Source organism: Triplophysa rosa, linkage group LG13 (genome assembly GCF_024868665.1).
Source record: "Triplophysa rosa linkage group LG13, Trosa_1v2, whole genome shotgun sequence".
NCBI classification, from domain to species: Eukaryota; Metazoa; Chordata; class Actinopteri; order Cypriniformes; family Nemacheilidae; genus Triplophysa; species Triplophysa rosa.
Window position 1 is genome coordinate 8,592,628 of NC_079902.1, and position 13,491 is coordinate 8,606,118.

General features: G+C 37.9%; 1 protein-coding gene across 2 annotated transcripts in view; it reads left to right on the forward strand.

Moving 5' to 3' along the window:
* Positions 1-623: 623 nt before the first annotated feature.
* glra1 (glycine receptor, alpha 1) overlaps positions 624-13,491 on the forward strand; it is a 55,068-nt gene continuing 42,200 nt past the window's right edge. Inside the window, exons 1-3 of one of the 2 annotated variants that reach the window (XM_057349713.1) lie at positions 624-1,421; positions 6,580-6,704; positions 12,131-12,169. In XM_057349713.1, the coding sequence (XP_057205696.1) occupies positions 1,375-1,421; positions 6,580-6,704; positions 12,131-12,169 (211 nt within the window). In that variant the 5' untranslated portion in view covers positions 624-1,374. The remainder of the gene's footprint in view (positions 1,422-6,579; positions 6,705-12,130; positions 12,170-13,491) is intronic. The other variant, XM_057349714.1, reaches the window with a different exon arrangement.

A 13,491-nucleotide genomic window follows, 5' to 3' on the forward strand; every position in this document is an offset into this window, starting at 1 on the left:
AGCGACAGTTCATTTTTTTGAGTGCATTTCAGACTCACAGGGGTTGCTTTTTTATATTTTGGAGAGACAAAAGTGCCCGTAGTTGCAGAAGCACCCTTATTTGTTTATCTATTCATTCATATATTTATTTATTTATTCACCTTTGTTTATGAATGCCACCAGAAACTACTAGACTGGTAGAGGACGAAAATGCGAGGAGAGAAGTATGGGTGTGCAACGAAATGGGTTTTCTGTAAAAAAAAAAAAACATTGTGCACTCTGCTGTTTTCACACAACTTGTCTTGTTCTATCAATACCCATCGAAGTACATTTTAAAGCTTGCACTTTTTGACTAGAAAAATCGCACATTTACCTTCAAGTGAGCCTCTCACATAAACTGGTTTGAACCTGATATCCTCACTCCATCATCCAACTGTCGCGTTCTAGTGTCTTTCTCAATAAGCCTCTCAAAGTAAATATTTGCCCAAAGCTAAATTCAGAGCAGCCCTCCAAGCCCAACATATGGCAATGCCCGTCTCCAATCCGAGAGAGAGGCATTTGTCTGGAGTGCCACTCAGACCAATGACAGCGCCATGTGGGCGTGTGTTGAGAGTGTGTGAGGTGCTTTTTGAGTTTAGTAAATGACTGCAGCAAGAAATACCGTGGGGCTGGTAGCGTTGTTGAGCAATGAGTCCGTGCGCTAAAATATCTGTGTTTTGCTGTTCATCAGGATTGTAGAAAAACATTGAAAGCGAAAATGAGCATCGTCTCGTAACTGGACCAGACAATGGAAGTAGCTCCATGCAGCAGTAACAATTCACCCCTGGGAAACGAGTACGTACTGAATAAGACTACCTGCAGAAGCGGATCGGTCACAGGAAGCTAAAACTAAAACGTGTGGCTCCAAAGCGACACATTTTCCCATTGGGATGCATGTCTGAAGAGGCGCGGAGGAAGAGAGAAGACGCGTACGCATGTATTTCCTATGACTTTGGCGGCATTCCGACGGTGTGAGGAGATCGTGCATATAGTTTCGTTTTTCTCAAATCACTCCCGCGTGTCGCCAGATGTGTGCTGGGATGGATCGCGTTTGAACATCTGACGCTGCTATGGATCGCACTGGATGAACAGCAGTAATTTATTTCATCGAGTTCCTTCAGAGCACCTGAAATTCCGCAGCCCGCTCGAGCCTCTGTCCGCGGTCCTGAACCGGAGCTGCGCTTCACCTCAACAGCCTCTGTCGGGGAACATGATCAGCTGTATGATCTGTATGGCCTTTTGGGGAATCTGAAACGAGCAAAGGACGAATCGTTTACCTCACAAGTGACAGAAGAAGGAATTGTAGGGCGCGCTGAGCTGTAGCGAACTACATCCACTCATCTCAAACCCGACACGATGTTCGCACTCGGGATTTATTTGTGGGAAACTATTGTGTTTTTCAGGTACGTATCACGGTTGTTTTGGATGTGTTGGTACATTAACCAGAAGCTTATTTTACGTTCTTGCGGTTACTTTACTTCTGCTGAGATGACTGCATGTAAGAAAACAGGCGGAATGGTTTTAAGTAACGATCGACACGTGCACATGCTTGATTTGCTAGTTTGCTATTTATTTTGAATAATGTCTGTGTGTAAAGGTATGTCTGCTGATTAGGAAAAGGATAATAAACTAAATCGTAATTGCGTGACGTTCAGCCATCCGAGTCATTAACTGCAAAGGATTCCCGTTTCATCGGTCAAACAGCGAGTACTAGTGGCCATTTGACGAATAGGACGTTATCAACAGGCAAGTGACGGCAACTGTCTTCGAAAAATGAATTAGTCTATGTTTTAAATTATGGATATTATATATATATATAACTATTACAAATTAAAACAAAACCAAAATTAAAAAGAAAGTCAACCTTGGTGTCAACCCTTAGCCTATTTCAATTTATTGTCAGTGCCTGCTGTCATGTTCGTTGTTTCTCAGTATACCTTCCTTCCTTCCTTCCTTCCTTCCTTCCTTCCTTCCTTCCTTCCTTCCTTCATTCATTCCTTCCTTCATTCATTCATGCATGCATTCATTCATTCATTCATTCATTCATTCATTCATCATTCATTCATTCATTCATACATACATACATCCATACATACATTCATGCATGTGACACAGTTAATTCACTTTTCTCAAATTACTTACAAGATTGAATAAAATTACCAGTTTGTCACAGGCCTCGCGATGTAGGCCTATATTGCATTGAGATGAGAAAAAACTGCATAAAATTGAATTATGCCACCATTTTCATACACATGTATACATTGTACTTGTTTCTTTTTTAATTTTCTGAATTAAAAAAGCAACACACTTTTCAGATTTAGACGATTTATAGACTTATCCTTCTCCTTATTAAAAATATAAACATTCTCTTGATCATCATAAATGTAGCCTATAATTTAAAAATGTATCACGGAAGGCTTCTGCATATCTGGCTGGTAGTTTGCAGTAATTCTTTTTGCATTCTGTGGACACTGTTTAGTTAATGAAGTAGAATCAGGATATTGCAGTCTCAGCTCTACTGCTGAACTTTGCAGCTCCTGTTAATTGATATCTCTTTCCCAGCCTACACCACAGGCTCATTTCACATGCAGACTTATTACTAAACATTGATCACTCTGTCAATGCCAATATCACCGACGGACACGCATCCTACCCAAGCATCATTTCTCTATGAATCTTGCGTCACCCTAATAGATTTGACTGATATCTTGCGCATTTTCCACGCAGGGGTCGTCACGTGAGACGCTGTGTAAATGCCATTCGAGTAACTGATGCGTAGCTATTATTATACCGCTCATGCATAAAACAGCCATTATGTTATGTCACCACACAGAGAAATGGCAGGTGCAGCAAGCAAATATAGGAGGATTTGGCTTAGCCATTTGCCAAACTTTTAAGAAAATATGATAATATACTGAAGGAAAAAGTGCTTTATCTGCTGGTAACTTGTAGATTTTCATTAATTGCACAATAATGTAACATTAAATGTAAAAAAATTACATTTTAAAAAACGTTGTTGTTTTTTTCAGGCAAAATAAAGGAAACAAAGCAAAGGCCCTGTTAGTGCTGTGACCATTTCATTGAACATTTTGAGATGAATGAAAATGAAGAGTTTGGTCCCAAAATGAGATAATCATGTTTTCATAATCATTGTGTTTTATTGTGTTGGTTAGCTGTATCTTTTTAGCTATTATGGTTTAAATCCAAACAAACCAACTGCAGTTTGATTGATATTAATTGGAATGCACAATAAAAAACGTGATTTTTTAAACATTCTTAAAAACGGAGTTATCTCATTTTGGAACCAAACTCTTCAAATATACCACAATAAATATATACATAAACCTTTAAAAAACATTTTGGCATCCCCAGTGCCATGTTCTGTTCCCTCTATATTTCCTCTCATACAGTATGTCTCTAATGTTGGTTTGCCTGAAGATCGAACTGTTCCCCTGCTTTGGCTCTTACAGTGTACAGTTTATTGCTGTGTGGCATTTTGCATGATTGTTTCTCTGAAATGGCTTTGCAAATCTCATCTATGAAAAGCATGAAATTGCACAGTATCCCCAAGGGTTGATATCTGCTAAGAGTGGAGTTTTGTATTGTGCTTGGCTCATAGGAGACCCTCTTTGGTAATTGTACATACACAGGCAGTAACAGCAATAAAGCATAAGTGCGTGCGTATATGGTGTCAATTTTGTATTTTATTGTAGTGCTATTCAAACCTAATTTTCTCATTTAAAGCAGAGGTGCGTAAGGGAAAACAGCAGGTTTGACATAAAAAGCATCCTGCCCAAAGAGAGCTGTATTTCTATCCATTGTTATTAGAGAATTACTTTCGCAGTTGCTGATGCATTAAAATACATCACTTATCAGCAAAGATCGAAGCAGATCACAGCACAAATAATGATGAATCACTAGTGTAAAAGCAATAGTTGTTTTGTTTTTTGGATCATCACCTTTCTTCTTTCTTCTCCTTTCTAAAAGATGATCAGATATATGAAATATTTACATACCGATGTCTAACTAGCTATATCTATATGTGTAGATAGATCTTTATGCTTAATTCTGTATATACATCAAGCTCTTTGCTGGCCTCACATCTTCCCTTCTGTCAGTTCAGAAAGCACACTGAGAAATGAAGAGCGATTGAAGAAATGGCGTGTTGGTGCCAGAGAGGCCCTTTGATTCCTTGAGTCTTACAAAATGCAAGATCAATACGGATTCTGTTCATCAGTGGTCTTAAGGACACAATGAGCTACACTTAGGGCTAATGATTGGATCCTCACATTAAAGTATGCAGGTCTCTGGGTTATTTGCATATAATGTTTGGCAGCGTGCACAGGTTTGGGTCCTGCAACATCAGCAGAAGGATCAAGTCCTCTCCACCACCATGGTCAGTGTTGATTAAAGTTCAATTGTCCAGCAGTGCTGCTTTGATCGGTGAAACCATTCATTACTAGAGACATGGTTTAGAGGTAGTCTAGAACCCACACTACACATCCAGCATCACATACTTTTTACAGTGTGCCGTGCCAGCTGCTGCTTCCGTGTGATGAGGGGACCAAAACTAACAAAGACAGTATCCTCAGATTTCACACTGTCACAAAAGAACAGGACGGATTCCGGAAAAGAGACTATAGTGACACAGAGTTGTTCTGAAGGAGACGCCGTAATCTGGCGTGACTAATCCTGTTATGTTAAATTGCAAAATCGTACGTTCAATACAATGGAGTTTGATTTGTGTTCACATTTGAATGGAGTCAATGTGAGAAACAATTCACAATATTATCAATTTTTACTTTCCCCTAGGTGTGTCGCAATATACAGGAATGGTCAATAACTGATATTAATATCGTGATTATTGATATGTTAAAAATAAGCATTTGATGATATTGTAAATGGGCTAATTCAGCACCAGGATTTGGTTGACACTCCAACATAGTAGGTGACGGTTTTGCATATAATTTTATCTTAAGGGCAATAATGTTTATAAAGCACTCTTGACAAAAAGACAAGCACATTATAAACAAAATAAAGATCAATTTGACTGGTAGCATTGTTAGTCTTCAAAATATTTTAAGAGATACCGCGGTAATATCATTATCATTCATTCTTTTGGTTGCGATTATCGTGTAGTGAACATCACATCACATCACATATTTGACATTTCGAGCATAATCCTCTCCAGGTTTTCTTCAGACAAAATCGCAGACTTTAAGCATGAGAGAGATTTATTGTACTCCTGAAATGTGGATCTGCACATCCAAGAAAATTTCGCTCTATAATGTATCCGAATTTAAATGCCAACGTCTCCTTCAATTTAATAGTTCCTCGTGCAGACTCCGGTAAATGTTAATGAAAAAAAAAGAAAAACGACGCGCAGAACAGAAAAAGACTATCTCTTTGTTAGTCCGAACTGAAAGTGGGACTGGACGCGCAGGAAGTCAATAGACGTGAAAGAATAATGGATATGCTGCCGAAACGGTTAGACAGGATTCAATGGCTGGTTAAGAAAATAAAGCAATTCCCCCCCAAGAAAGAGCCATGAAATTGGCAAGCAAAGGAAGCATGTCTCAAGGACCTAGGCGAGATCAATATACCACAAGCTGTTTTATGATTGTTATCCTCCATTTTTGTCAAACACACTGATGCTGTTGAGTTTTAAGAATGTTCTTTTATACAATCAATTCAGGTATGTGGGACAACTTGAAAAACGTTTCTACATATTAAAATCCATTACGGTTAAGTGAGATTTGACGATTAAATGCAGGCCAACTAAAGAGCCCAACAGAAGCGGTTAAAAGCAATGGATAATAAGCACAGAGTGGTCATAGAGGCTAAAAGCCCAAGGGATGAGTTATCGTGTGACTCCGTGTGAGTGACCTACCATTAAATAACAGCCAGGTTACACCGAGGTGACAGTGGAACAGATATGCACCATATTACCTCTAATTCAATTCTAATGGCCTGTAATGCTAATAAAGACATGGATACTTATGTATGACATGGTCTCCGAATTAATTTACACATTTATTCAGTTTACCAAAGATTATCCATTTGGCATTGAATGAGTAAATTTTCTTGGTAACACTTTACAATAAGGTTGGATTTCTTAACAATAGTCAATGCATTAGCTAACATGAAGTAACAATGATCAATACTTCTACTGCATTTATTAATCCATATGTTAATTTTCGCATTTATTAAAACATTTTAAGTCAAACGTTGTAACTGTTTAGTTAATGCACCATAAAGTTACATAATTGTATTGACATTAACAAAGATGGAAAAGTATGTTGCTCAGTGTTACCATTTTCTTTGTTGGTTTCTGCGTTTGTTTTATGTCGGTGTTGAAAATTCCAGCAGGTGATGTAACATTTCAACTCGAAATGAAAAACACGACTCGTGTCAGAGATTTATCGGGGCAGAAAATATAATAATTAAAAAAGTCTCATAATGCACTTGTCCTGCATTGTTGGTGCTTTTGTTGAGGAGACGGCTTGATCCAGCAGGTGAATAGTTCTGTAATGAAACTGTCTTTCTTTCCGCATTTCCCAGCTTGGCGGCGTCCCAACAGGCAGCAGCACGGAAAGCTGCCTCTCCCATGGCCCCGTCAGACTTCCTGGACAAGCTGATGGGAAAAGTGTCTGGTTACGATGCAAGAATCAGACCTAATTTTAAAGGTAGGTGTGTACACCAATACACTGTTGGATATCACAGGAATGTAGCCAAGCAGCTATTGCAATTATTTTTCAAAGGAAAAGAATTACAGGAATTAGCAACATATTGGAAGAAAATGTATGCATAGAAGCAAGTGCATTGGTCGATCCATTATGATAATGATTCAAAATGTTTCTACCAAATGTAACACACATTATGCTTGCACAAGACAAGATAATGTTGTTTATTTCAAATTTAAAGCTAATTCCCAAAATGCAATGCTACATTTCAAAAGTGAACCATCACAGAAAATTTGCCTGTTGTCCTCAATATGCAATGAATGATTTAATTTCCAACTTCTGCATTAATTAAATTAAGAAACTCCAAGCTGGCTACATTCATGTTTAAGGTCCATGATCTTTATCATTATCCTGAGTGTCTATGGTGGTACTTGGGAACATATAGTGTGATAAGTGCTGGCAATGCTAGAAATAGCCACTGCAAGATACATGTCAGAGGTTTCCTTATATTCAACAATGTCAAGTACTACAAATTATAGTGTGCCTTTGGCTGTTCCTCTGGCTATTCCTGGAAATACAATTTTTTTCCAAAGGTATATCAGGAAAAGTATTGTATTATTTTTAACAATTGCAGTAACTAAAAAAATGTTTTGTGTACCAAGTGTACACAAAAATATAGATCAATTTGAGGTTTAAAGGTCAAGAAAAAAATCTATTATCTTTTGCTGCACTATATGACAGGGTGAATTTTATATATTTGAAATACTTACATATTTAATATAAACTGAACATATAGTGTACTTAAGTTTTGAAGATGATGTTTAAATGCATATTGTTTGGTATAACAAATGAAATCTCTGATTGTCAGATTTGTCTGATTTTGCATGTTTATTTACTGGTAACACTTTATAATAAATGTATCAAACATCATGATATTATATAATGCTTTATAAATCATTACAATAAACTACGAATCTATTAAGCATTATATCATGTTTGTTAAATACACAATAATGGAAGTAATTATAAGGTGTGTGACTAAGAATTGTTTTAAGTAAATAACTTAGACATTCGTGCAATATAACAATGTTTTAAAAATTACAAAAAAAATATTACCAGATGATGAAATGTATTGTACATGTACACCTTTTAAAATAAGTTTAAAGCATCAGTGAATAAAAGGAACATTGGAGCAATGTATCCAAAGGCTGTTAAACCCGCTTGAACGCTTAAATGGCAAACGGTTCTGTCTGATTTCGAGAGGCCTTGCATCTTAACCTTGCTTGTGGCAAATGATTTATTTCTTTATTTTTGTTGACATTTAGTGCTGTGATATGGTGAATGAATTCTGACATCTTACATTTTTGCTGTTTGCTGAGTTTTGCTGAGTTGTGCTGCAATTTTCTTTACGGTGAACTGCATCAGAGTTGGTTGATTGTTTTCTCACTGAAATTGACCTTGAGATCCAAGTTTATTATATGCTCTTGAACTCTGACAGAATTGACTCACTAATATAAAAAATGTAATGCAAAATAATATTTGTGGTAAATTGGCCTTTCTATATAAGCATCTCATTATGTAACCCATTCACTATTTTAAGGACACACGTGGTCACATGACCAGACCGGACATTATGAAATACAAGGGTTAGTCACGGCTGTCCAGTCAACCGCGTAAGTTCGCGCTAAGCAGGAAGCTCATGAGTTCATAGCCAGTATTCTCCGCTCCACCGTAGCACACTTCAAATAAATTCACGTAGTGTAAGAATCCTGACAGCGTTTCTCCGTACATTTCTGAGGAAGTCCTCAACCAAAGCCGAGAGAGGACACTTCGGGGCTCCTACACAAACGGCATCTAATGTAAGAAGGCATTTTTTCCAGCTCATGGTGAGGAGGAGCACACCTCCTCTGATTATTGCCTCTCCGGCAAATGTGGTCGTATAGCAACAGTGAAATAAATAAGAAGTGAAAATGATGAGACTTGCCTGAAGCAACGGATGTTCTGGCATGAGAAGAAATTACACTGATCATGACTGGGACTCACTGTGGGAAATCCTTCCAAATGATTTAGCTGAGATCCAATTGAAATGAAAATCTCAAACTCTGGCAGATTTGGGGCACCCCATGCTGCTAGATTGATATATTTTCAGATCTTCGACTTTTACGTTCTATCAATGAATGGTATTAGTTGGCACTTTTTCTCATTACAGTAAAGCTGAAGTGTGTGATTTTTTTAGTGTTAAAGTGCTTTCTCCAATCCCACAGAGACGACTTAAAGGCAAGACACTTTCCTTTAACTTTGCAGCGTATGGTACTCTGTTTATTCGAGCATCCCATCCCAACCCGGCCAACACATCAACCAATGATGTTACTATGGGAACGTGGATGTATCAAACCAAAACAGAGGGAGAATGTTAAAAAAAACTGTTTAAAAACAAATCACAATTTCATTACAGGAGTGAGGCAGAAATTACACACCTCGCCTCGGCCTCGATGATTGAAATCATTTTCCCTTAAAAAGACTATTTCTTAGCGCTCGCTGACAGATCAAAGAAACAAATTGGGGATGTGTGAACCTGAGACGGTGAGTGAGGCAGTGGAGCAGGGGCTGTTGGTGCCGTGATCTGCGGCCGCTGGTGATGAATGGTGCCGAGTGCAGATGTGTCTCCGGTACCCGCGTTAACCTTGTCCCTTCTCATCAGTCAAAGTGAAGAGCCACGGAGCCCAACAGCCACGAGGTGCTACAGATTCCTCCCAAATAGCACAATCATGGGCTGCTCCTCCACGCCGCAGTCGGACCCCCCCCCCACTTTCTTTCCCCCGTTTCAAATTAAGCGCCATGTTGCATTACAGTCATGATCCGTGTAATGCTTTCTGATTACTATGTCACTTTGCTTCTGAATAGGTTTTCTATGAGACGAGTGTACATTTGTAAATATACAGTTTGCTGCGGTATATTTACTTGCTTATTGCTTTTCTTTTTGGATGACTTGTATGTCTCTGCCTTTTTGCATCTCCTTACTCATGTTATGAAGGGCAGACCTGATGCATTATTTGCTGGTGGAGCTTGATGTTCATTCGGTGCTATCAGCACATGCTTAATGGGACTGTAATAGGATTAATGGGTATCCTCCAATGAGCGGGGGTGCTCACATACAAACGGCAATGGCGAACCTACTGATGCTTTTCAAGGGCTTCAGATGACGAAGAATGACTGAAGGTCTGAGCGAGGAAGACTCTTTTGGGTGGTTATTATGTCATGTTTTATAAGTCATCTGCTGCAACTTCTCTAGAACCAAATGTTTGAGTCCCTGTGGTCTACAAGAACACAAGACACATTCCTGCTTCATAAGGCCTCTGCTTTTGTTATATCAAGTCATGTTTCTTCCTGAGTTTTTCAGAGGTGGTGTGAGGTGTATTTTTACAATGGCGGAAATGAATTGCCTCATGATGACACTAGAGAATCATGTTTTGGTCTCATCCAGGCGATACATCTAAGACAGAGAGAGGTTAGATCTGATTTACATTTTGCCTACATGTTTTAGCTTATCTTCTACAAATTGTTTCAATTCTAACAAGGCTCCAGACACTATCATCCATTGAAATGTCATTTTTTAAAGTGTGGTACACACGCATTCGTAGTCGAGGGTGAGACTTATTTCACTTCCACTGCAATTTATCACCGACTGTTTCAGATTGAGGTTTTGCTTTAGAATGTGCCAGAATGTCTGATCTATAGTTATGCACACAAAAAACATTAAAAAAACCATAAAAATTAGGTGCACCTGTTATTAATTTTAGTGTTACACCGTCAGAAAAAAGCACAAAACTGTATCTTTTACCGTTACTGGGGTGGTAACCTTAAAAGGATAGTTCACCCAAAAATGAAAATTCTGTCATGGTTTTTTTCAATTCAAATCTGTATGACTTTCTCCTGCAGAACAAGAAGAATTTTTGTAATCGAACAAGGGGGGTACCCATTCACTTCTGTTGTGTGGACACAAAACTGGTGTCACAACACAAGTGAATGGATATCACCATTGTTCAGGTGAGTAAATGATGAAAGAATTTTCATTTTTGCGCGAACTATCCCTTTAAGGATTCCTTTTTGCACCTCTAAAGGAATACAAAACATAAAATGTTGTACCTTTTTGGTACGTAATTGTACCATAGGACCTGTTGTGTACCTTTAAAGGTACAGTAAGGGGTACATAACATTCAACTTTAAAGGTACACAATAGGTCCTTACAATTTTTCTGACAGTAAAAAACTAAAAAACGATTTCTGTATAACATACAAACAAAACATTTCAAAATTTTCAATATTTTTAATATTCTTTGTATTTTCTGTAGCGTCTTTCACTATTAACTCTCTTGTAGCCTGATGGCTAGTCAATGATATGCACAGGTATTAGGTTCTTTTTATAAGACAGATGTCGACTTCTCTAAGTTTTGTTTTGTTTTAATCTTAGTATTTAACACAGAATATCAATGCAGGCTCATGGAGACCAGGATTTAAGGGTTAACACAAATCCTTCACACACTGGATAAGCCTTAGGGAAGTCCTGGATTAGCCGACACTGGCATTATTAGTGAACATGAACAGTTCTTTGAAGTCCTTAAATCACGCATTTACTTTCTTGTTTGTGTAGGTTAATTGCAATCCATTGGATGAGTGATTTCTGTTTACTGTGAATTGCAAATGTCGGCCACCGTCAGTGCCACTGCCCCGTCAGAATAAGTTGTATTGTATTTTCTGTGGTTACGTGTTCATAGTTTTCATGTTTAACCTTGTGAAATGACACAGAACTCTACAGGAGATACAATGTGGTTTGCATGGTTTTAATAAAGACACTTTTAAACATTTAGGGAAAATGCCCAAATTATCTCAAAAATAATAAATATAAAATAAATAAAGCTATATGGGGAGCTGGTCCCAAAGTAAGTTCCCATTCCATTTGTATTGCACAGTCCTGCAACCCAATCAATTGAATCTGTCAGTCACATGAAAACAATCTATTTTACACTTTGTGCAAATTTAAGTGAAGCCAGTTTGACATGTAGTCTTTGCATTTTCCCTCTCTCTAGTGTATTGCATCTATAAGTGCATTTTGCTAACCTCTGCCTCCCGTGACCAGAAATGCATTGCAACCCCCATCCTTTCTTTCATTTCAGTGCTTTGCCTTTTGCCCGCTCTGATGTTTTGGACGAATAAGTGCATCCCTCCTTACCCGCTCTTGCCCTTAGTATGCCTTTAGCACCCAATACTCCCTGCCACACACTTCAACGCTCAGCGTGTTGGCAAGTGTAACGTAGAATAAGTGAGCCTTGCTGCTTATGTTTTTTTTCTTTAGTTGGTTCCGCAAAGAAAAAAGCTGCCCGTCTTGCTGTTAGAATATCATGTGATTAATCTTGATCTTTTTTTCATTAGACCCACAAGGCTCCAAATCGGATGGTACTCACAAGAAAGGTACTTATCCAGGTTTACACAAGCTTATTGATTCATTCGGGCGATGTTCCGTCTGAGAAATGACGCAAAGCAGCTAGCATTTCTTGGCTAAATGATAACGAGTTAAAAATGTCTGTGTGTGTTATTAGTGTTGTTGTAAGTGATGTCATTTTTGATGTCAATTATTAAAGTGTACTGTATTCTCGTAAAGTGAAATTCAACGACCGTCTGATGTGTGTCTGATCTATTTATAAATGCTAATTGATAACACTTTGCATGATGGCATTAGTTAATCGTTTATTGGATAATTTGATATTATTGCATGGTGTATTCACCTGATGCAAGGTTAACTGTATTTTAGTTTCAGGCGTTTGCAAAACAAAACATTGTACATTTTATGATTAATTTCCTTCCTTTTGCTCTCTCTTTGAAAAAAGACATTTTGTATTTAATTCCGTACATAGCCTCCAGTTGTTTTTAGGTTTAAAATCGGAGCTTTGTGACTGTCGCCGTTTAGCATCGGCTCATCCCTGAGCTGAGCTTTGTGTAGCTGGCCACGGTTTTTATCTCGGTGCCATTGATTTCTCTCCACTCTTGGCTTAAATTTAATTAAATTGAGAAAACAAATGAATTTCTACACCTGACTGAACAGGAAAAAAAGCGTTTCAAGCATTTCAATTATTCCTCCAATCTAACATATTTCTGGTGCTTAATGTAACAAGCTATTTATTATGTGCATTCAGATTTTGCATTTACATAGAATCACGTTTGACTGATTCTGATCAGTATGTTGATGCTTTAGTGTGTGTAATGCTGTGTATTAAGACTGTAGAGGGTTTTGTCCTATGGGTCGCTTGCCGGCAGTTATTAGATCCTGTTATTTAGCTTTATTAAGGATATTACATAGCAAGCTCGCTCTCTCCATGCAGACTAATGCAGAGCCTTTTGGATGTTTGTCACGGCTACAGCGTTCTCAGATGAACAATCCTAGCAGTAGTATCCACAAATCACATTACAGTGTATTATTCTGCATTCATCACGCAGTGTTTAATCATCATTTATCCCAGCTCAGAGTATCGTGTGCTATTGGTTTGCAATGAAATATGTTTGTGTGTATGGATTATGCATACATTAGTGTGTGTTATGTATCATGCTTCTAGTGGTTAGTAATTGTTTATGGTTTGTTCTGTTTCTATTCAATAGCTTAAAAATAAATATTCTTAATTCTTAAAAGTTGTAATACCATTAATACAAGTATAGGATTTTTGTTGTTGTGACGTGTAGATGTAAACTCTAAAAAAAAGTAATAAACGTGCAGTCACCTTTTGTAGTTATTTCCACTC